The sequence below is a fragment of the Vulpes vulpes genome, chromosome 5, assembly GCF_048418805.1.
Source record: "Vulpes vulpes isolate BD-2025 chromosome 5, VulVul3, whole genome shotgun sequence".
NCBI classification, from domain to species: domain Eukaryota; kingdom Metazoa; phylum Chordata; class Mammalia; order Carnivora; family Canidae; genus Vulpes; species Vulpes vulpes.
This window is the reverse complement of record NC_132784.1, coordinates 78,552,746-78,577,592: the sequence shown is the minus strand read 5'-3', so window position 1 is coordinate 78,577,592 and position 24,847 is coordinate 78,552,746. Positions and strand designations below refer to the sequence as shown.

Genomic DNA, 24,847 nt, shown 5'->3' with positions numbered 1-24,847 from the left:
TTCCTTCCCTTCCCCTATGTTCTTCTGTTTTGTTTCTTAAATTCCACATATGAGTGAAATGATATGGTATATATCTTCCTCTGACTATTTCACTTAGCATAATACTCCTTTAATATTTTTTTACCCCCAAATCTCACTCTTTTCATGACATCTGGAAAAGTTGGCAGGACAGTCATTAAGAGGATAGGTTGTAAAATTAATCATAGATACATTTGAATCTTGAATCTGCTTCATATTAGACATGTAATTTTAGGAAGTAAATTTTGTCTTTCTTATCTGTAAAATAGTAACAACAGTACCAAATTTTAATGTTGTTATGAAGATTAAGTGAAACATATCAATATCTGAATATATAATTCCCTTATCAGTGATCATAGAACACAGCATATTCTATTTGTTCTAAAAGTTATAGGTTATATTATCAAGCATGTCAGAAATTTATAAACATAAATGCCTTTAGAGACAGGAATGGAAAGTGAAGTTGCAAAATGGCCAGAAGGAAAGACAGACAGGAGGCAGAGAAAAGTAGTTACTAGAGAATGTATGTACTACCAAAAGCTCCAAATTCAAATTAAAAATTTAAAAATCTGTTCTTACCACAAAAGATATGTAGGCTTGAATCAAACCCTTGGTCCATGACTTTTCAACCCTCAGTTGAATCCCTGTGATGGCACTAAAGAATGAGAGTAAAGTGAGGAAGAGTGATTTTAGAGAAGGAAATGCCTTCCAATATGGGCCAGCAGGAAAATTAAACAAGATAGGCTGAATTACCCTGGATTTTCATGAAATGGCTAGCATAAAGTGAGGACTACAGGAGGGATCAGAGTGGACTACATGAACACAATAGGTGAGGAAAGGCCAGTCAAGGATGGAGTTGCCAGATTTCAGACTCACTCCACACCTTGAAGCCCTGTATCTCACCCTCACCTTTCCTGAGCCAGGATGGAGACCATTATTCCATCCTAATAACATACTACTTCATCAGGATTGTGCTGAACAGCCAGTTTGTGTTTTTATTTATTTTTTTAAGGGAAGGAGAGGGAGATGGTAGGAATAGAGAGGAAGAGAGACAATCTTAAGCAGACTCCATACCCAGGGCAGAACCCTTCAAAGGGCTCTATCTCAGAACTCTGAGATCATGACCAGAGCTGAAATCAAGAATCTAATACTTAACTGACTGAGTCATCCAGGCACGCCCCCATATTGTACTTTTAAAAAATGCATTATCTTTTTTTTAATTGGAGTTCAATTTGCCAACAAATAACATATCACCCAGTACTCATCCTGCCAAGTGCCCCCCTCAGTGCCCATCACCCAGTCATCCCAACCCCCGCCCACCTCCCTTTACGCTACCCCTTGTTCATTTCCCAGAGTTAGGTGTCTCTCATGTTTTGTCATCCCCACTGATATTTTCACTCATTTTTCTCTTTTCCCCTTTATTCCCTTTCACTATTTTTTATATTCCCCAAATGAATGAGACCATATAACGTTTGTCCTTCTCCGATGGACTTATTTCACTCAGCATAATACACTCCAGTTCCATCCACAATGAAGAAAATGCTGGGTATTTGTTGTTTCTAATGGCTGAGTAATATTCCACTGTATACATAGACCACATTTTTTGTTTTATTTTTTATTATTTTTTAATAATAAATTTATTTGTTATTGGTGTTCAATTTGCCAACATACAGAATAACACCCAGTGCTCATCCCGTAATGGTTAGAAATAAATTTTATTTTTTTAATTTAGTAAGAGCTTTAATATATAATAAGTCAATAGAAAGCAAACAATTATGACCAGAATGCATAAAAGCAAAATAGTTGATCAGATTATTCACTTGGAAATGTATATAATTGAACTTTATGTAGTTTTTTAAATATGCATGTATCATTTTATTTTTATTTATTTTTAATTTTTTTATTGGAGTTCAATTTGCCAAGATTTAGCATAACACCCAGTGCTCATCCCACCAACTGCCCCCGTCAGTGCTCATCACCCAGTCACCCCAACCCCCCACCCACCTCTCTTTCCACTATCCATTGTTCATTGCCCAGAGTTAGGGGTCTCTCATGTTTTGTCACCCCCACTGATATTTTTGCTCATTTTCTCTCCTTTTCCTTTATTCCCTTTCACTATTTTTTATATTCCCCAAATGAATGAGACCATATAATGTTTGTCCTTCTCCGATTGACTTATTTCACTCAGCATAATACCCTCCAGTTCCACCCATGTCGAAGGAAATGGTGGGTATTTGTCGTTTCTAATGGCTGAGTAATATTCCATTGTATACATAGACCACATCTTCGTTATCCATTCATCTTTTGATGGACACTGAGGCTCCTCCATAGTTTGGCTATTGTGGACATTGCTGCTATAAACATTGGGGTTCAGGTGTCCCAGCATTTCACTGCATCTGTATCTTTGGGGTTAATCTCCAGCAGTGCAACTGCTGGGTCCTAGGGCAGATCTATTTTTAACTCTTTGAGGAACCTTCAAACAGTTTTCCAGAGTGGCTGCACCCGTGCACATTCTCACCAACAGTGCAAGAGGGTTCCCCTTTCTCCATATCCTCTCCAACATTTGTTGTTTCCTGTCTTGCTAATTTTCCCTATTCTCACTGGTGTGAGCTGGTATCTAATTGTGGTTTTGATTTGTATTTCCTGATGGCCGGTGATGTGGAGCATTTTCTCACATGCTTGTTGGCCATGTCTATGTCTTCCTTTGTGAAATTTCTGTTCATGTCTTTTGCCCATTTCATGATTGGATTGTTTGTTTCTTTGCTGTTGAGTTTAATAAGTTCTTTATAGATCTTGGATACTAGCCCTTTATCTGATATGTCATTTGAAAATATCTTCTCCCATTCTGTAGGTTTTCTTTTAGTTTTTTTGTCTGTTTCTTTTGCTATGCAGAAACTTTTTATCTTGATGAAGTCCCAATAATTCAGTTTTGCTTTTGTTTCTCTTGCCTTCCTGGATGTATCTTGCAAGAAGTTGCTGTGGCCAAGTTCCATAAGGGTGTTGCCTGTGTTCTCCTCTAGGATTTTGATGGATTCTTGTCTCACATTTAGATGTTTCATCCATTTTGAGTTTATCTTTGTGTATGGTGTAAGAGAATGCATAAATGCATAAATATGTGGGTGTAATGGAGGGGTTTTTATCTATTGAGGTTTTTATCTATTATTTTTCTTTATCTATTCATCTTTCAATGGACACCGAGGCTCCTTCCACAGTTTGGCTATTGTGGACATTGCTGCTATAAACATTGGGATGCAGGTGTTCCGGCATTTCACTGTATCAGTATCTTTGGGGTAAATCCCCAGCAGTGCAATTGCTGGGTCGTAGGGCACTTCTATTTTTAACTCTTTGAGGAACTTCCACAAAAAAATGCATTATCTCATTTAACTTTTATAATAATCTCTTTTGGGTGCCTGCATGGCTCAGCAGGTTAAGTGTCTGCTTCTGCTCAGGTCATGATCTCAGGGTCCTGGAATTGAGCCCCACATTGGGGTCCCTGCTCCATGGGGAGCCTACTTCTCCCTCTCTCTCTGCCTACCACTCTTTCTACTTGTGCTCTCCCTCCCTCTTTGTCAAATAAATAAACAAACATTTTTTAAAAATCATATATATATAAATCATATATTTGTAAGATATACATATACATAATCTTAGCTACTCTACTGTACCTACATGCATTGACTTTGGTCTAATGGAAAAATGAATACATGTGAACTCAGTTAAAATAAACTCAATAATTTCAGTTAAGAACATAGGTCTAGGAAATCATATTTTCTGGGCCCAGAGCTTGACTCTGTCTGTTAATACTTGTGTAAACTTGCACAAACAATCATTTGTGGTTTTGATAGGAGGATTAATCATATCAAAACATAAGTTAAAACTTGAAAAGAGCACTGTATAAATGTAAGCTGTCAATAGACTCAGATGATCTGATTTGGGAAATGCATGTGACCTTGGATAAACCATCACCTCTTTCTGCAAATATGTTCTTTTGCACAAGTAAGAAGTTGGCTGTGTGACTTGTAAGGATATTTTAGTTTCAACAGTGTGTAACCTGTAGATCATTTATCTATTAAATATTTTGTTCAAATCTATTCTGTATATCAGAGAATCATGAAGAATAAATTATTGCCATAACGAAATGGTGACGTAAACAGGTTATTTATATATTTAAATTTCATGACTATCTAATTTTTGTTTACCAAATGTTCCTTTCTTTCTCGTTACAACAGAGAATTTAGCAATTCCCATGGAGAATAATACAGAAGTGATGGATTTCATCCTGGTGGGTCTGACTGGTACCCCAGAACTTCAGATTTCACTTTTTATTGTGTTCACCCTTGTTTACCTCATCAGTGTTTTAGGGAACCTGGGGATGACCATCCTGATCCTTCTGGACTCCCATCTCCACACTCCTATGTACTTTTTCCTCAGTAACCTGTCTCTGGTGGACTTTGGTTACTCTACAGCTGTCACTCCCAAGGTCATGGCTGGGTTACTTAGAGGAGACCAGGTCATCTCCTACAGTGCATGTTCTGCTCAAATATTCTCTTTTGCAGCCTTTGCAAGGAAAGTTACCTCTTATCTTCAATGGCTTATGACCGCTACACAGCAGTGTGCAAACCCCTCCATTACATCACCACCATGACGACAGGTGTGTGTGCTCGTTTGGCCATAGGCTGCTACACCTGTGGTTTTCTGAATGCTTCCATTCATGTTGGAAACACGTTAAGTCTTTCTTTCTGTAATTCCAACCTGGTCCATCACTTTTTCTGTGATATTCCAGCAGTCATGGCTCTCTCTTGCTCTGATAAACACATTAGTGAGGTGGCTCTTGTGTATGTGTCAAGTTTTAATGTCTTTTTTGCTCTTCTGGTTATAATCATATCTTACCTATTCATATTTATAACCATCTTAAGGATGCAATCACCTCAAGGGCACCAAAAGGCTTTGTCCACCTGTGCTTCTCACCTCACTGCAGTCTCCATATTCTCTGGGACAATTATCTTCATGTACTTACAGCCCAGCTCCAGCCATTCCATGGACACAGACAAAATAGCATCCGTGTTCTACACCATGGTCATCCCCATGCTGAACCCTGTGGTCTACAGCCTGAGAAATAAAGAGGTCAAGAGTGCTTTCAAGAAATTTTCAGAGAAGGCAAAATCATCTCTAGTATTGGGATTTTTATATTATATTATGTTTAATAATCTAGTTTCATTTCTCTCATGTCATCCCATTCACATTTTAAGCCTTACACTACATTTCATTCCTGAAGTTATATACTCAACACTTGAAAAATCTGCTGTCTTATAAAACAAAATATGTTCAAAAATATAATACTTGAACTAATGTGGCTCAAGGCAAGCCATAAAAAGCCTGGGTCTTGCTTCTCAAAAAACTTATGAATGGTATTTGATTTATTCACTTGTTCTACATGCATTTCCTCTATCACTTGCCTATGCAAACATACATGTAGATTAGTGGGACAAACAGGTCCATGAACAGAGACACAAGTGTTCTCTGTGGATAGGAGGGCACAGGCACATGGCAGTGGTAAATTTGTTAGAGGTAAGCAAATTTTAGGCAATTTTTAATGAAATGATTTAAAATAATTTTGAGGTTAGAATATAAATTTGTCTAATATTATTTGTTTCTTCAGCTGAATATCTGTAGTTTTTCTTTTAAGAAAAAGGTAATTCTAAATAAAAGTGTATGCTTTATTGCCACATTTATTTATTTATTTTTAAAGATGTTGTTTATTTCATTTTTTTTAATTAATTTTTATTGGTGTTCAATTTACCAACATACAGAAAAACACCCAGTGCTCATCCCGTCAAGTGTCCACCTCAGTGCCCGTAACCCATTCCCCTCCAACACCCGCCCTCCTCCCCCCTTCCACCACCCCTAGTTCGTTTCCCCGAGTTAGGAGTCTTTATGTTCTGTCTCCCTTCCTGATATTTCCCAACATTTCTTCTCCCTTCCTTTATATTCCCTTTCACTATTATTTATATTCCCCAAATGAATGAGAACATACACTGCTTGTCCTTCTCCGATTGACTTATTTCACTCAGCATAATACCCTCCAGTTCCATCCACGTTGAAGCAAATGGTGGGTATTTGTCGTTTCTAATCGCTGAGTAATATTCCATTGTATACATAAACCACATCTTCTTTATCCATTCATCTTTCGATGGACACCGAGGCTCCTTCCACAGTTTGGCTATTGTGATGTTGTTTATTTCAGAAAGAGAGAGAGCACAGGCAGGGGAAGGAGCAGAGGGAGAGGGAGAAACAGACTCCACACTGAGCAGGGATCCCGACTTGGGACTGGATCCCGTGACCCGGGATCATGACCTGAGTTGAAACCATGAGTCAGACACTTAACTGAGTGAGCCACCCAGGCACCCCTAAACAGAGTTATAGTTTTGTCTCAACTGAGTCATTTTGTAGAAGCATGTTCACAGTACAATTTTCAAAAGGACAAAAGTTCTAGAATACAAAAAAGAAGGAAGAAAACAAAAGCATTTTCTATTATTATGTAACCTCAGACTTTCATAATGTTTTAAAAATGCACAGAGAATATCAATAATGCACATTTTTTCCATTTGAAAATGCTTTGAAGGCAGCCCAGGTGGCTCAGTGGTTTAGTGCTGCCTTTGGCTCAGGGCGTTGTGATCCTGGAGTCCTGGGATTGAGTCCCATGTCAGGCTCCCTGCAGGGAGCCTGCTTCTCCCTCTGCCTGTGTCTCTGCCTCTCTCTCTCTCTGTGTCTCTCATGAATAAATAAATAAAATTTTAAAAAAAGAAAACCCCTCAGATAATGTTAGAACTTAAAAAAAAAAAGAAAAAGAAAATGCTTTGAAATGGTTAATGCTTCCCATTTTTTTTTTTTTGTACTTTAGTGGTAGTAGGTCATCTCTTATCTTTCCCTCAGGCTTCTCCCCCACTTCATTCACATTGATTTCCTTGCTATGTCTCGACAACTCAAGTATGCTTCCCTCTCAGGGTCTTTGTATTTGCTGTTCCCTCTAAATGGAGTCTTCCCTTACTCCCTTCATGGTCTCCTTAAATGTTACTCTATAACAGAGGCCTTCTCTGACCACTTTTTTAAAATAGTCAATTTAAGAAACAAAACAGGTGAACATAGGGGAAGGGAAAGAAAAAATACGATAAAAACAGAGAGGGAGGCAATCCATAAGAGACTCTTAATCATAGGAAACAAACTAAGGGTTGCTGGAGGGTGGTGGAGGAATGGGGTAACTGGGGGAAGGCCGTTAAGGAGAGCACATGATGTGATAGCACTGGGTATTATATGTAACTGATGAATTACTAAATCCTACCCCTGAAATTAATAACACACTACATGTTAATTAAATTTAAATTAAAAATTTAACAAATAGTCCCTTTCTCTTTCCCACATCCACCAACTTCTCACCCTGTATTTTTCTTTGTAGTCCTTATAACACTCACCAATTGTATATTTATTTGCCTATTGCCTTGATATCTATCTCTTCCTAACTAGAACGTAACACCGTAAGAACAGTAACCTTAACTGTGTGTTAAGTATGTGATCACACTTAACTGTGTGATCACGTGTTTTATTCACCACGTGATCACCAATACCTAAATGAGTATGTGATTCATTGTAGATTCTCAATAAATAATCAAATGAATGAAGGAAGTTTGAGTCCAGTTGTACCATATGTGAAGTCTTTGAGTCTTTGATGATTACAGTTTATTCCTTGAAGTAACAGTCTAGACATAATTCTAGAGCATTTCCAGAGTTATAGCTTGTTTTCTGCTTTGCTGAAATACCATGATCTATGTTCTCACTCAGTGCCTGCACTCTTCACTTTTGGCTTGATTTCCTGGAAATCTCAACAGCTGGGTATCCTCAAATCATTTAATATCACTCAGGAGTAATAGCTTGTAAACTGCCAAGTAAACATCAGATAAGTGCTAGTTAGTAAATTGTAGAAATACATTAATATGAAATTATATTAATGTTTGCTGTCTGATTTAATTATATTAAATGTTTGCCGTCTGATTTAATTTGGAAAATTACTTCATACACACTGATTATATGCCCAACTGAAATGATTCAAAATGTCCATATAGAATATAAACCAGAAAATATCTGTCAGTAATAAACACAACATGCTTTCAAAATCCCAAAACAATGCAAAATCTTTATGCATTTAATTTACTCCTCAGGGAGCCCAATTCTATCCTAAAGCTACCTCTGGGAATGTGCACTGATGGACCCATTTTTTTTGTCTTTCTCTAATTATAGACTTTGACATCGTATTATTTGTAAGATTTTGCTTGAATGTACTAAGATGGTCATCATGCTACTATTTGTGGGACACTGTGATGTATCAAAAGACTCCGTCTTTATAGTGATGTTTCTCTTCTTGAAATCTAATTATTTAATTTTATCCTTTTAAAGATTTTATTTATTTACTTGAGAAAGAGAGAGAAAGCATGAATGGGAGAGGCATATGGAGAAGGATTCTCAAGCAGACTCACACTGAGCACAGAGCCTGAAGCAGGACTCAAACCTATGACCCTGAGGTCACAACCTGAGCCAAAATCAAGTCAGTCGCTCAATAACTGTGCCACCCAGGTGCCCCTAATTATTTAATTTTATTATTTTAGAATTACAGAAATTTCAAAGACAGTGCAGAATGCTCCCATATGATCCTGTGTAGGCTGAATAATAGCTAAGTCGCACATTTAGGGGAAAAAAGAAACACCAACAAGTGATCATGTCCACTCAATACATGTAGCTAGGTTCCCATAGGTACTTTAATTGCTTCTTCTGTAGAAAGGTGGGTTGACAAGCTGTAGATGCTCTTGAGGGAGCATCCCCTGAGCCCCATATCTCTGTAATTCACTGTGGTTGCCCTTATATTAGCCTCTGAAATAGTGAAAACTGTCCTCATCACATCATGTTAGAGAGACTATATTGCACACTGGGCTCCATGATCATCATACATCCATCTGGTTGTTAGTAGTTGTCATTGCACTTGGGCCTTCTCCCTACCTGAAGAATTGCTGTGAGCCTGCAACCATGGCCAAGGAACTCACTTCAAGATAAAGGTGTTAAGTGGCTTCAAAATGGTAACCCTTAACTGAGTTATTTTGTAGACTTCCTTATTTGCTATGTACAGACATGATTCTGTAAAATACGCGGGAGAAGTATTTTCACTATGTTTATCTTACAAATAAGGACAAAGTCAGTGACTTCTCCAAGGGCACAGTAGGAATTAATAGCCTAAGTTCCTGGGTCCTTGCTAGTGTGTTTTCATCCATCTTCTCCTGCCTTAGAGAACTTGGATCCTTTTGACCACTACCTAAGATATAGCTTCTTTATGTTATTTATGGGTTATTTCATTGAAATTTCTCATTTCACACTCACTATTCAGGACTGACTGACCCTTCTCAAGGAGCAAGGTAAGCCACTATGTTCGATAGACACTGTTAGTGAAAAATGAAATTCATGCAAAAGGAGTGGGAGAGCCATACATACAGTGAGCGGTTTGAGAAGAGAAATGGCTGTTTTGAGCATTTTTTTCTAAAATAGTAAGGTGAGGATGGAGAATAAGTGTCAAAACTTCCATTAATAGGTGTTTTAATGATACTTGTGAAATATCCTGCTGCTTCCCCATAAAAAATAAAGTAGATGACACTCTACTTGAGTACATAATAATTTCGTCTTATTCTCTATCCATTGATCTCTCATTGGAGGTAAAAGAAAGAAAGGGGAAGTAAGTGTGAAGTGGTTCCTCTTTAAGCTACAAAGGGAATAAAATGAATTATCAAGAATGAACTGCAGTCTAACCTTTGCCCTATAATCATACCCATTTTATCTCTGGCATCTTTATTTATTTTTAAAAGGATTTTATTTATTTATTTATTCATGAGATACAGAGAGTGGCAGAGAAAGAAGCAGGCTCAACCACTGAGTCACCCAGGCATCCCTCTCTGACACCTTTAAATATGCTGTCTGCCAGGGGGCTTAAAGCACACAGATTCTGAATAAGTCAAAACTGAGTTTCAAACTTGAATCTTCTCCAAACTAGCAATATAATTGTAAAATATCAGAATTTCCCAAAACCTTAATTCCTTTAATGGTAAAATAAAAATAACACTATCCATTGTATACAAACACACACATGTTTACATGTAAAGCCATTAACATTAGACAGGGATCATTTTGAAGTACAGATTATTAATGAAATAATGTACATGGTATTTATACATTTCAGTTTCACTAGTATTACTTTTTTCCTTGTTACTTTTCTCCTTTATTTATCATTGCTCCAGGACAACTCATAATTCTCAAATAACACTGATGGATAATAGGACAGAAGGGACACAGTTCATCCTGCTGGGACTAACCAATGCCCCAGAGCTCCAGATCCCCCTCTTTATTATGTTCACTCTCATTTACCTCATCACTCTGGCTGGTAACCTGGGCATGATGATGCTGATTCTCTTGGACTCCCGTCTCCACACTCCCATGTACTTTTTTCTCAGTAACCTGTCTCTGGTGGACTTTGGTTACTCTACAGCTGTCACTCCCAAGGTCATGGCTGGGTTACTTAGGGGAGACCAGGTCATCTCCTACAATGCATGTGCTGCTCAGATGTTCTTTTTTGTAGCCTTTGCCACTGTGGAAAATTATCTCTTGGCCTCAATGGCCTATGACCGCTACGCGGCCGTCTGCAAACCCCTCCATTACACCACCACCATGACAACAGGTGTGTGTGCTCGTCTGGCCATAGGCTCCTACATCTGTGGTTTCCTGAATGCTTCCTTCCATGTTGGGGACATATTTAGTCTGTCTTTATGTAATTCCAATCCAGTCCATCACTTTTTCTGTGATGTTCCAGCGGTCATGGCTCTCTCTTGCTCTGATAAACACATTAGTGAGGTGTTTCTTGTTTTCATGTCAAGTTTTAATGCCCTTTTTGCTCTTCTGGTTATATTGATTTCCTACCTTTTCATATTTATAACCATCTTGAAGGTGCAGTCAGCTCAAGGGCATCAAAAAGCTTTATCCACCTGTGCTTCCCACCTCACTACAGTGTCCATCTTCTATGGGACAGTCATCTTCATGTACTTACAGCCCAGCTCCAGCCATTCCATGGACACAGACAAAATCGCATCTGTGTTCTATTCTATGGTCATCCCCATGCTGAATCCCCTGGTCTATAGCCTGAGGAACAAAGAGGTCAAGTGTGCATTCAAGAAGGTGGTGGAAAAGGCAATTTTTTCAATAGGATTGGCAATCTAACATTACTGTATGCATGATAACCTTGTTTAATTCACTCAGACTTTCCCCATGCAATGAGTTACTTTTTAAGTCCCATATTGCATTTAAATTTATGAAGACAGTCATGCTACTATTTGTGGCAAAAATCTCTTCAAAAATCTATTGTCTGGTTAAAAGAAAACTTATTCAGAAATATAATACCTGAATGAGGGTGGCTAGTAGGAAGCATTAGAAATCTGGGGACCCACTTGTCGAACTTGACGAATGATATTTGATTTATTCACTTGTTGCACTTACTTTTTCTGTGCTACATACTAATGCAAAAACATACATGTTAAACAGGTGCTGAAACAAGCCCATGAACAAAACACATGCATGTACCCCATATAGGCACATACACACTGGAGTGGGAAATTTGTCAGAGGCAAACGGTGTGTGGCTAGTTTTTAATAAAAATAATCTAAGTAGTTAATTGAGATATTAAATACAAAGTTATGCCTAATTATAATTATTTCTTTTATTGAATAATTGTTTTAAGATTCTAAATAGTAGAGTCATGTACTTTTAATTTTTTTCAATTTTTATTTATTTATGATAGTCACACACAGAGAGAGAGAGAGAGGCAGAGACATAGGCAGAGGGAGAAGCAGGCTCCATGCACCGGGAGCCCGACGTGGGATTTGATCCAGAGTCTCCAGGATTGCGCCCTGGGCCAAAGGCAGGCGCCAAACCGCTGCGCCACCCAGGGATCCTGAGTCATGTACTTTTAAATGAGAGTATATACTTTTGGGGCACATTTTATTGTGAGATACATAGAGATCAGATCTAAATGAATTAATATTCTGTCTTGACTGACTCATCTTGCAGAATCAACATATATAATGTTCACATTATAATTTTCAAAAAGATAGAAGAATCACCTAAATCCCATAGCTTACCTTAGGGTTCTCTCTTGGTGTTGTACATGTTATATCTACTGAGTTATTATCCTCATGCCTAGGGTCATTCAAACTATTTTTCCTATGTTATCTTCTAGAAATTTTATAGTTTTGCATTTTACATTTTGGTCTATGACCTATTTTGACTTGATTTTTTGTGAAGAGTATAAGAGGGTCTGTTTCTAGATTCAGTTTTGTATGTGGATATCCAGTTGTTCCAGCACCATTTGTTGAAAAGAATATCTTTGTTCCATTGGATTGCCTTTTGTTCCTTTGTCAAAGGTAAATTGACTATATTAGTAGAGGTCTATTTCTGGGCTCTTTAGTCCATTACATTGACGATTTGTCTTTTTCTCCCCCACTACCAACTGTCTTGATCACTGTTGCTTTACAGAAAATCTTGAAGTAAGATGGGATCAATTTTCCAATGTTGTTCTTCTTCTATATTGTGATAACTATATTGTGTCTCTTGCATCTCTGTATAGACTTCAGAATTAGTGTGCTGAGATTTTGATTTGGATTACATTAGAGCTATATGTCAGGTTGCAAGAACTGATATTTTTACAATATTGAGTATCCCTATTCATGAATATGGAATATCTCTTCATTTATGAGATTTTTTTTATTTTATTCATCAGAATTTAGTAGTTTTATTATATACACATTGTATATATTTTGTTGCAAATATATATTTCATTTATTGGGTGTTAGTAATCTATTTATTACCACAATTAAAAATTTTTTAAATATCTGTTACTTTATAGATAAATTATACCTTAAATTGCAATGTCATGCCCATGATTTAGATCTGGAGAGTTTTGGAGAACAAATTATTGCTATACTAAAAATTATGCTTTTATGTTTTCATTTCTGCAAACTTTTTTTTACTAACTATTCTGTTCCTTTACTTTCCTTCACTACAGAAAATCTCATAATTCTCAAATTATATCAATGAAAATAGTGCAGAGGCAAATCAATTCATCCTGCTAGGACTAACCAATGGCACAAAACTTTAAAAAAAATTTTTTATTGGAGTTCAATTTGCCAACATATAGCATAACACCCAGTGCTCATTCCGCTAAGTGTCCCCCTAAGTGCCCATCACCCAGTCACCCCAAACCCCCACCCACCTCCCCTTCCACTACCCCTTGTTCATTTCCCAGAGTGCGGTGTCTCTCATGTTTTGTCACCCTCACTGATATTTTCACTCATTTTCTCTCCTTTCAATGGCACAGAACTTCAGGTTTTACTCTTTATTATATTCCCCCTCATCTATCTCATTGCTCTGATTGGGAACCAGGGATAATCATGCTGAGCCTGTTGGGCTCTTATCTCTACACCCCCACATACATTTTCCTCACTAACCTGTCACTTATAGACCTTTATGACTTCTCAATAGTTATCCCAAAAATGACAGATGGGTTCCTAATAGGGCACAAGGTCATCTCTACAATGTGTATGCTTCTCAGATGTTCTTTTGTAGCTTTGACTCATTAGAAAATTTCCTCTTGGCATCAATGGCTTATGACTACTACACAACAGTGTGTGGCTTCCTATATTATACTACTACCTGTGTCCACTTGTGCTTCCCACTTCACTGCAGTCTCCACAATCATTTTCATGAATTTACAGCCCAGGTCCATCATTCCATGGACTGAAACAAAATCCCATTCATGTTCTACATTAAATTTATTCCCATGCTGAACTCTATTGTCAAAAATCTGAGGAACAAAAAGAGTCAAGAGTGCATTCAAGAAGGGTAAGAGTTAAAGTTGTCTCTAGAATTGGGATTTTGATGTTGGAGATTGTGCAATAATCTAGTTTCAGTTCTCTCAGAACTTACCCATACTGTGAGTCATATTTTAAGTCCCACTCTACACTTAATTCCTGAAATTATATCCTTATCCCTTTAAAGATATATTATCTAGTAAAAAGTAAATGTCCACAAATGCAATGCCTGGACAATGAAGGCACAGGGAACTCATAAAAAGTTTTGGATTCTGTTCTTATAAATACTTACTAATGGCTTTTGATTTATTCATTTGTTCCACATGCATGTCCTCTACTACATATCAATGCAAATATGTATGTTAAACAGGAACACAAAGAATTCCATGGACAGAAACACATGCACATGCTCCAAACAGGCACATGGGCACATACTCATGATGGTGATTGTCAGAGGTAAATGGAATCTATGAAGTGTCTAATAAAATACTTTAGAATAATTAGTTGAATTATAGTCTAGTCCCATTGATTTCTTTAGTTGAATAACTTTTCTAAGAGTCCTAATTAAAGAAATGAGTCATGCTTGCCACTTGTATTCAACATAGTTCTGGAAGTTCTAGCCACAGTAATCAGACAAGAAAAAGAAATAAAGGGCATCCAAATTGGTAAAGAAGAAGTTAAACTGTCACTATTTGTAGATGACATGATACCATACATAGAAAACCCTTAACACACCACTAAAAATATTAGAAGTAATAAATGAATTCAATAAAGTTGCAGAATACAAAATTAATACACAGAAATTTATTGCATTTCTGTACACTAATAATGAAGTAGCAGAAAGAGAAATTAAGAAATTAATTCTATTTATAATTGCACCAAAAAATATTTAGGGGTGCACCTGGCTAGTGCAGTCAGCTAAGCATCTGATTCTTGGTTTCAGGTCAGGTCATGATCTCAGGGTTGTGAGACTGAGCCCTGTGTTGGGCCCTGTGCTCAGTGCAGAGTCTACTTAGACTCTTTCTAAGAGTCTTGCTCTGCCCCCCCAATGTACACACTCTCTTTCTCTCTAAAATAAATAAATAAATAAAATCATTTTAAAACTACCTAGGAATAAACTTAACCAAGAAAGTAAAAGGCCTGTACTATGAAAACTGCAAAACATTGATAAAAGAAATTGAAGATGACAATGACAAGTGAAAAGATATTCCATGCTCATAGATTGAAAAAAACTATTGTTAAAATATCCATACTACCTAAAATAATCTACAGATTCAATGCAACTCCTGTCAATATACCAAAAGCATTTTTCACAGAACAAATAATAGTAAATATAGAACAAAATAGTAAACTTTGTATGGAACCACAAAAGACCCCAAATGGTCAAAGAATTTTGGAAAAGAAAAACAAAGCTGAAAGTATCACAATCCCAGATTTCAAAATTTACTACAAAATTCTAGTAATCAAAACATTATGGTACTGGCATAAAAAAAACTTCAAATAATTTGATTTGAAAATGGGCAGAAGACTTGAATAGACATTTTCCCAAAGAAGACATACAGATAGCCAACAGACACATGAAAATATTTTCAATATCACTCATCATTGGGAAAAAGAAAACCAAAATCTCACTGAAATATAACCTGACATGTGTCATAATGACTAAAATAAAAAAGACATGAAATAACAAGTGTTGGCAAGAATATGGGGAAAAAGGACCACTCATACATTGTTAGTGGGAAGGTAAATTGGTGCAGCCACTGTGTAAAATAATATGGAACTTCATTTTAAAAAGAAAGTTTGTATGGTCTCATTCGTTTGGGAAATATAAAAAATAGTGAAAGGGGATAAAGGGGAAAGGAGTAAAAATGAGTGGGAAATATCAGAAAAGGAGACAAAACATGAAAGACTCCTAACTCTGGGAAATGAACTAGGGGTGGTGGAAGGGGAGGAGGGCGGGGGGTGGGGGGTGAATGGGCGACGGGCACTGAGGGGGGCACTTGACAGGATGAGCACTGGGTGTTTTCTATATGTTGGCAAATTGAACACCAATAAAAAAATAAATTTATAAAAATAAAAAATAAATAAATTTTTAAAAGTTTGTTGCAGCATTATTTAACAGCCAAGATATGAAAGCAAACCAGGTATCCACTGATAGAGAAATGAATAAAGAAATGAATAAATAAGAAGTAGTGTGTGTGTGTATACATATATATATGTGTGTGTGTATATATATATATATATATATATATATATATATATATACACATATATTTCTCATCCACAAAAGAGGTTGGGATCTTGCATTTGACATAGATGGACCTAGAGGATATCATGCAAAGTGAACTAAATCAATCAGAGAAAGATAAGTACCATATAATTTCACTTACATGTTTAATCTAAAAAACAAATGAACAAGCAAACAAATAAAAAGAAGAAACAGACACACAAATACAAATAACAAACTGATACTTTCCAAGAGAAGGGGTGTGCAGGAACGGGCAAAAGAGGTGAAAGAGAGTAGGAGATAAAGCTTCTATTTAGGGTATGAAAAAGTCACAGGAATAAACTGCACAGCATAAGGAATACAGTCAAGGATATTGTAATAGTGTTGTATGGGGTCAGAAGGTAGCTACAATTGTGGTGAGCACAACATAACATATAGACTTGTCTAATGACTATGTCATACATGTGAAATTAATGTAACATTGTGTGTCAGCTATACTTAAGTTTTAAAAACTATACTACTTATAAACAAAATAAACAAATAAATTATCCCAATTGAGATTAGCAAGATTGAGAAAGTCCAAACCAAACTCCCCAATAGAAACACAGATTTAACACTGTAAGTAACAAAACCCTTTTATGAAAAGTCCAAAGTCCAGTTCGTCTCATTTGTTGAAGTTCTAACCTCAGTACTTCAGAATGTGATCTTATTTGGAAACAGGATTGTTGCAGGTTTAATTCCCTACGATGAGGTCATATTGGGGTAGGATCAGCCCCAAATCTAATAGGACTCATGTCCCTTTAAAAAGGGAAATTTAGACAGACACAGGCATGAGGGGGGAACACCATGCAAAGATGAAGATAAAGGTCAGGGTGGTGTAGCAGAACCCTGAATGCCAAAGAATGCCAGCACGTCACCCAGATGCTCAGAGACAGATGTGAAACAAAGTCTCCCTTACAGAATTCATAAGCCACCAGCAGAACCAACCAATCTACACATTGACCGCAGACTCCTAGGACCAGAAATATGAGACAATAAACTTCTGTTATTTAAGCCACCCATTTTGTGTTACTTTTTTTGTGGCAGTCCTGGGAAATTGATATAGGTAACAGTATGGATGAATCTCAGACACACCGTGCTAAGTGAAGGAATCTAGACTACACATCTACACACACTGGGATTCAATTTATAGGACATTCTTGCAAAGACAAAATTACATGGACAAAAGCAGTGTAGTGGTTGCCAGGGGTAGCAGGTGGGAGAAGGGGTTGACCACAAAGAAGCTTGAGGGTTTGGTTTAGATGATAGAACTCTTCTATATCACAATCATGCTAGTGGTTACATGACCTTGTAAATGTGACCAAACTCTTAGATTGATACAATAGAAACTAAGGATGTTATTGTTTGCAAATTTCACTTTAATTAGAAAATGGGTAAAATTAAAAATTAAAAAAAATTAGAAATTAAAGTGAAAAATTAAGAAGTAACAAGTGATATGTGCATCCAGATCATATCCTGTTAGGTCCCTGCAGGCTGTTTAATTGCTTCTCTCTGAGAAGATGGATGAGAGCTACAGGTGCCTTCGTGGGAGACATGTGCAGAGAACTCCTGTCTAGATAACTCCCTCCCGATTCCATGAATTAGCCCTTGAAATCTCAACATGACTCAGCGTGACATCATTTTAAGAGGGATCAGACCATGTGCCGAGCCCCTTGGGCCATCATTTATTCCTTTGATTGCTAATGGTTGTTAGTACATGCAGACCTTCCCTCTTGACCCTGGACCTGAGCATTTGCTCCAAGCTTGTGATCATGGGCAGGGAAAACAACTCAACATGAAAAATTCTATTGATGGAGTTTAAAGTGATAACTCCTCAGCAAGGTGTTTTATAGAGCTTCCCTCCTTTGCTTCTCACAGATACAATTCTGTGAATGATGTGGGAGAGGTCATTTTATTCTTATTTTACAAGTAAAGAGAAGACAAGTGACTCCTCCAAAAGCATAGTAACAATTAATGGTGGATTAACGATTACCTGCCTTAGATGTCTTGAAATATTTGACTGATACCTAATAGAGAGCATGTCTACCAGTATATATGCATTATTTTATGGAGAAAGTCTGATTTCATACTCACTATTCAAGATTGCCAGTCCCTTCTTTTCCAGCAGCAGGGTAAGCTTCTATGATCCATATAGACTTTTAGTGAGAAGTATAATTCATGCAAAAGCTGTGGGGCAGCTCTACCTACTATATATTTGAGTATAGAAATAGATGAGTTAAACATTATTTCTAAAGCAGTGAGCTGAGGCTGGGTTTTAAATATCAAAACTTCCATCAGTGGGGAGTGATACTTATGAAATATCATCATGCTTCTGTCTTTAAAAAAATCAGCCAAACAAAAAAGACAGGTGATGCTCTTATTCAGTAAATTTTAAATTCATCTTATTTGCTATCTCTGTCCTCTTACTGGAGTTTGAGATAAATCGAAGACAGTGAAATGACCTTTCTATAAACTACAAAAGCATTATGATTAAATTAACCAGATCAATACTCCATTGTAATCTTTCCCATAATGTAATATCATCTTTATTATCATTGCTAGCTCATCTACAAATGCTGATTATGAGGCTTATTTGGTCAGCATTAGATTTGAATCTCTAATCTTCTTTATCTGAGCCCTATGGTTGTAGCGCTTTACATAACTCCTCAAATCCTCAGTTCTCTTAATGATAACGGGGGAGTAATAATTCTTCCGTCACAATATTACCATGAATTGAAATGAAATAATGTTTTTAGGCATGCATAAATATATATGTACAGATTCGCATAAAGAGAAATATATATTCACATAGCTCTACTGTTTGTAGAACATGCCACATTCTAAATGTAGTCACAATTCTCAGAGGTTGACAAACCTAATGACTTTAGGGGCTGGGCTTATAGAGGGAAGATGTGAAGAAGTGGGAGGACAGTGGTAGAGAATGATTAGCAGAAGATAGATGTCCTTCTAAAGGCTTCAAATTAAAACTAAAAAGATTTAAGACACTCTTCCTCCTTTTTAAAAATGTTATTGTTGTTCAAATTGCCAACATATAGCATAACACCCAGTGTTCATCCTGCCAAATGCCCCCCTCATTGCCCATCACCCAGTCACCCTGACCCCCCATCCACCTCCCTTTCCACTACCCCTTGTTCATTTCCCAGAGTTAGGTGTCTCTCATGTTTTGTCACCCTCACTGATATTTTCACTCATTTTTCTCCTTTCCCCTTTATTCCCTTTCACTACTTTTTATATTCCCCAAATGAATGAGACCATAAATGTTTGTCCTTCTCCGATTGACTTATTTCACTCAGCATAATACCCTCCAGTTCCATCCACGTCGAAGCAAATGGTGGGTATTTGTCATTTCTAATAGTTGAGTATTATTCCATTGTATACATAGAAGATTTCTGGGCATTGATTTTGTATCCTGCCACACTGCCAAATTGCTGTACGAGTTCTAGCAATCGTGGGGTGAGTCTTTTGGGTTTTCTAGGTACAGTATCATGTCATCTGCAAAAAGGGAGAGTTTGACTTCTTCTTTGCCAAATTGAATGCCTTTTATTTCTTTTTGTTGCCTGACGGCTGAGGCTAGGACCTCTAGTACTATGTTGAATAGTAGTGGTGAGAGTGGACATCCCTGTTGTGTTCCTGATCTTAGGGAAAAGGCTTCCAGTGTTTCCCCATTGAGAATGATATTTGCTGTGGGCTTTTCGTAGATGGCTTTTAAGATGCTGAGGAATGTTCCCTCTATCCCTATGCTCTGAAGAGTTTTGATCAGGAATGGATGCTGTATTTTGTCAAATGCTTTCTCTGCATCTATTGAGAGGATCATATGGTTCTTGTTTTTTCTCTTGTTGATATGGTCTATCACATTGATTGCTTTGAGTGTTGAACCTGCCTTGCATCCCGGGAATAAATCCCACTTGGTCATAGTGAATAATCTCCTTAATGTACTGTTGGATCCTATTGGCTAGTACCTTGTTGAGAATGTTTGCATCTGTGTTCACCAGGGATATTGGTCTGTAATTCTCCTTTTTGGTGGGGTCTTTGTCTGGTTTTGGAATTAAAGTGATGCTGGCCTCATAGAATGAGTTTGTAAGTATTCCTCCCCTTTCTATCTTTCCAAACAGCCTTAGTAGAATAGCTATTGTTTCTTCTTTAAATGTTTGATAGAATTCTCCTAGGAAGCCATCTGGTCCTGGACTTTTGTGTCTTGGGAGGTTTTTGATGACTGCTTCAATTTCTTCCCTGGTTATCAGCCTGTTCAGGTTTTCTATTTCTTCCAGTTCCAGTTTTTGTTGTTTGTGTTTTTTTCCAGAAATGTGTCCATTTCTTCTCAATTGCCTAATTTATTGGCATATACCTGCTCATAGTAAGTTTTTAAAATCCTTTGTATTTCCTTGGTATTGGTGATGATCTCTCCTCTTTCATTCATGATTTTATTAATTAGAGTCTTTTCTCTTTTCTTTTTAGTATGGCCAGCTAATGGTTCGTCTATCTTATTAATTCTTTCAAAGAACCAACTCCTGGTTTTGTTGATCTGTTCCACAGTTCTTCCGGTCTCTATTTCATTGAGTTCTGCTCGAATCTTTATTAACTCTCTTCTTCTGCTGGGTGAAGGTTTTATTTGCTATTCCTTCTCCAGCTCCTTTAGGTGCAAGGTTAGCTTTTGTATTTGAGTTCTTTCCAGCTTTTGGGCATATGCTTGTATTGTGATGTATTTCCCCCTCAGGACTGATTTTGCTATATCCCAAAGATTTTGAGTGGTTGTATCTTCATTCTCATTTCTTTTTTTATAATAAATTTATTTTTTATTGGTGTTCAATTTTCCAACATACAGTATAACACCCAGTGCTCATCCTGTCAAGTGCCCCCCTCAGTGCCGGTCACCCATTCACCCCACTTCCCGCCCTCCTCCCCTTCCACCACCCGTAGTTCGTTTCCCAGAGTTAGGAGTCTTTATGTTCTGTCTCCCTTTCTGATATTTCCTCAGCCATTAGAAATGACAAATACCCACCATTTGCTTCCACGTGGATGGAACTGGAGGGTATTATGCTGAGTGAAATGAGTCAATCGGAGAAGGACAAACATTATATGTTCTCATTAGTTTCCTTGAATCTTTTTAATTCTTTAATTTCCTGGTTGACCCTTTCATCTTTTAGCAGGATGGTCTTTAACCTCCATGTGTTTGAAATCCTTCCAAATTTCTTCTTGTGATTTAGTTCTAGTTTCAAAGCATTATGGTCTGAAAATATACAGGGGACAATCCCAATCTTTTGGTATCAGTTAAGACCTTTTTGTGACCCAGTATGTGGTATATTCTGGAGAAAGTTCCATGTGCACTTGAGAAGAATGTGTATTCGGTTGTGTTTGGATATTAAGTTCTGTAAATATCTGTGAAATCCATCTAGTCCAGTGTATCATTTAAAGCTCTTGTTTCTTTGCAGATGTTGTGCTTAGAAGATCTGCCTATTGCATTAAGTGCCATGTTCAAGTCTTCCAGTATAACTGTATTATTATCTAAGTATGTCTTTACTTTGGTTACTAATTGATTGATATATTTGGCAGCTCCCACATTAGGGGCATAAATATTCATGATTGTTAGATCCTTTAAGTATGGTATAGTGTCCCTCTTCATCTCTTACTACAGTCTTTGCAATAAACTCTAATTTATCTGATATAAGGATGGCTACCTCTGCTTTCTTTGGAGTACCATTTGAATGGTAAATGGTTCTACAACCTTTCATTTTCAGGCTGTAGCTGTCCTTAGGTCTAAAAGGAGTCTCTCGTAGACAGCAAATAGATGGGTCTTACTTTTTTATCCAGTCTGAAACCCTGCACCTTTTGATGGGATCATTAAGCCCATTCACGTTCAGAGTTACTATTGAAAGATATGAATTTAGTGTAAGACACTCTTCCTACACAAGAACATATCACATAAAAAAATTTTAAACATGAAACTCACCACCAAAACAGACCTACAGGTGAAAGGCAGCCAACAAACCAGGACCTTTCAGCCCTTGATCCTGGTGATTCAACTGTGAGATGATAGTAATGAGAAGAAGAATGAGTTGCATATGGACATTCTTTTAATCATACTAAAATATGGATTTTAAGAAAGAAATTAAGTAAAAGAATGGCTCCTTTGCAATGGCTAGAACAACCACTCAGGCTGGCAGAGACAGATGACTGAGGACCAGTGGAAGGGACCAAATAATCAGTGGACCAAGTGTGTGAGAACAAGGAAATCAAAGAAGGCTACAAGACTTCAGACCTCAAACCCCCTGAATCCCTGCATGTCACCATCCACTCTTCTCAACAAACATAAAGACTATCATTCCATCCTAAAAATAATGCTACAGCTAACCTGTATCAGGCCATGCTAAACACCCAGCATTTTGCTCACTGTTTACTATGCATTACCTCTTTATTTCCCCCCAACAATACTTGAGGTAGATCTCATGACAATCTTCATTCTGCATATGGAAAAAATCAGGTCTGGGTACTGAGGTTGGAACAATGATCCTTGGGTAGTCAACGATAAAGCTGATGTACACCTCTTGCTAGAGCCCAAGATCTACACCAGACACTGTACCTTGCTCTCTGAATCACCTCTGGTGGTTGTATATGCCCCTACTGCTCCAGTTACCCCCCTACATCCACTCTGCTTATATGCCTCAGTTACTTAAGTATAAAGCCCCAAACACTGAGTTTAGGACAAGGGAGACAATGAGTAATTGCAAAATGAGTCAAATTCAATGTTTTAAAAATTAAAACCAGTGGACTAAAGAACCAATCTTTGGGTATAAAACTTAGCTTTGGCAGTAATAATTCTCATAAATTAGATATATTTTTCAGCTTCTGTGCTTCATAACTTAAATGAAGGTAATTACTAGTCAATATCGTGAGGTCATTGAGAAAAATAAATGAATACACACTTAGTGTCTAGAGCAATTCCTGGCACATGAGCAACACAGAAGTGTCAATATTTACAAGCTCATGTTACTGAAATGACTGATATATTTGATTCCAGACCTGCCATCTTGATCAAGACATTCCTTTTTCCACATGTCAGCTTACAAATTTACAAAATTTAGAAGATGGGAGATGATCCACAAAGATCCTTTAGTTTCAGCAATGTGTAACTATATAGATAATTCTTGCGTTAAATTTTGTTGTCTAGCTCATATTAGACGCTTAAGTAATTTTGAAGAATCACTGCTATAATGACAAAATGCACATCTATCCTCTTTCTTCTTCTTCTCCTTCTTCTTCCTCCTCCTCCTTCTTCTTCTTCTTCTCCTTCTTCTTCTTCTCCTTCTCCTTCTTTCTTCTTCTTCTTCTTCTTCTTCTTCTTCTTCTTCTTCTTCTTTTCTTCTTCTTCTTCTTTCTTCTTCTTTCTTCTTCTTCTTCTTCTTCTTCTTCTTCTTCTTCTTCTTCTTCTTCTTTTTCTTTCTTTCTTTCTTCTTCTTCTTCTTCTTCTTCTTCTTCTTCTTCTTCTTCTTCTTCTGCTTCTTCCTTTTCTTTCTCTCTCTCTCCAGGTATCTATTTCAATTGGGCTTAAATTGCCTTTTTGTTCCTTTATTTCTCATTGCTACAGTGACACAGTTCATCCTGCTGGGACTAACCAATGTCCCAGAGCTGCAGATTCCCCCTCTCTGTCATGTTCACCCTCGTTTACCTCATCAATGTGGTTGGGAATGATGGTGCTGATTCTTTTGGACTCCCGTCTCCATGCTGTCATATACTTTTTCCTCAGTAACCTGTCTCTGATGGACTTTGGTTACTCTACAGCTGTCACTCCCAAGGTCATGGCTGGATTACTTAAAGGAGACAAGGTCATCTCCTACAATTCATGTCCTGCTCAGATGTTCTTTTTTGTAGCCCTTGTCAGTGTGGAAAAATCTACTTTTGGTCTATGACTGCCACACAGCTGTGTGTAAACTCCTACATTACACCACCATAATGACTGCCAGTGTGTGTGCACATGTTGCCATATATTCCTACTTTTGTGGTTTCCTAAATGCCCCATTCACATTTGGGACATGGTCAGTCTCTTTTTCTGTATGTCCAATATAGTCCACCACTTTTTCTGTGATGTTCCAGCAGTCACAGCTCTCTCTTATTCTGATAGACATGTCAGTGAGCTGGTTTTTGTTGTTGTCACTAGTTTCAATATTATTTTTGCTCTCCTCATTATGTAGTTTCCTATCTGTTCATATTTACCACTATCCTAAGATGCCTTCAGCTGAAAGATATCGGAAGACATTGTCTACCTGCACTTCCCACATCACTGCAGTGTTCATCTTCTATGGGACAGTCTTTTTCATGTACTTATAGCCCAGCTCCAGCATTCCATAGACTCATAGAAAATGGCATCCGTGTTCTACACCATGCTCATCCTCATGCTGAACACCCTGGTACATAGCCTAAGGAACAAGGAGGTGAAAATGCACTCAAGAAGGGAATTGAGAAGGCAAAGTTGTCTCTAGGCTTTACCTCTTAAAGTTGTAGGATCCACAGTGACCTAGTTACATTCCTCTCAGATCTTCCGCAGGCAATGACTCGCATTTTTCTTAATGAAAGTATAATTAACATATAATGTTATATTAGT

The 24,847-nt window shown here is 37.4% G+C and overlaps 2 protein-coding genes and 1 pseudogene across 2 annotated transcripts; all 3 read left to right on the top strand.

Moving 5' to 3' along the window:
- Positions 1-4,264: 4,264 nt before the first annotated feature.
- On the top strand, positions 4,265-5,331 carry LOC112930529 (olfactory receptor 5B2-like). The gene is given in 2 exon segments (XM_026012875.2): positions 4,265-4,577; positions 4,580-5,331. Coding segments are annotated over 2 exon segments (1,065 nt in total).
- Positions 5,332-10,371: 5,040 nt separating this feature from the next.
- On the top strand, positions 10,372-11,319 carry LOC112930603 (olfactory receptor 5B2-like). Its single transcript, XM_026012945.2, has one exon. The coding sequence runs from the start codon at positions 10,375-10,377 to the stop codon at positions 11,317-11,319; it is 945 nt and encodes a 314-aa protein (XP_025868730.2). The 5' UTR covers positions 10,372-10,374.
- A 3,085-nt stretch (positions 11,320-14,404) lies between these two features.
- Positions 14,405-24,739, top strand: LOC112930530 (olfactory receptor 5B2-like; annotated as a pseudogene).
- The last annotated feature ends 108 nt before the right edge of the window (positions 24,740-24,847 follow it).

Coding starts and splice junctions, on each gene's coding strand:
- LOC112930603 (XM_026012945.2), top strand. CDS start 10,375: ATGGATAATAGGACAGAAGGGACACAGTTCATCCTGCTGGGACTAACC.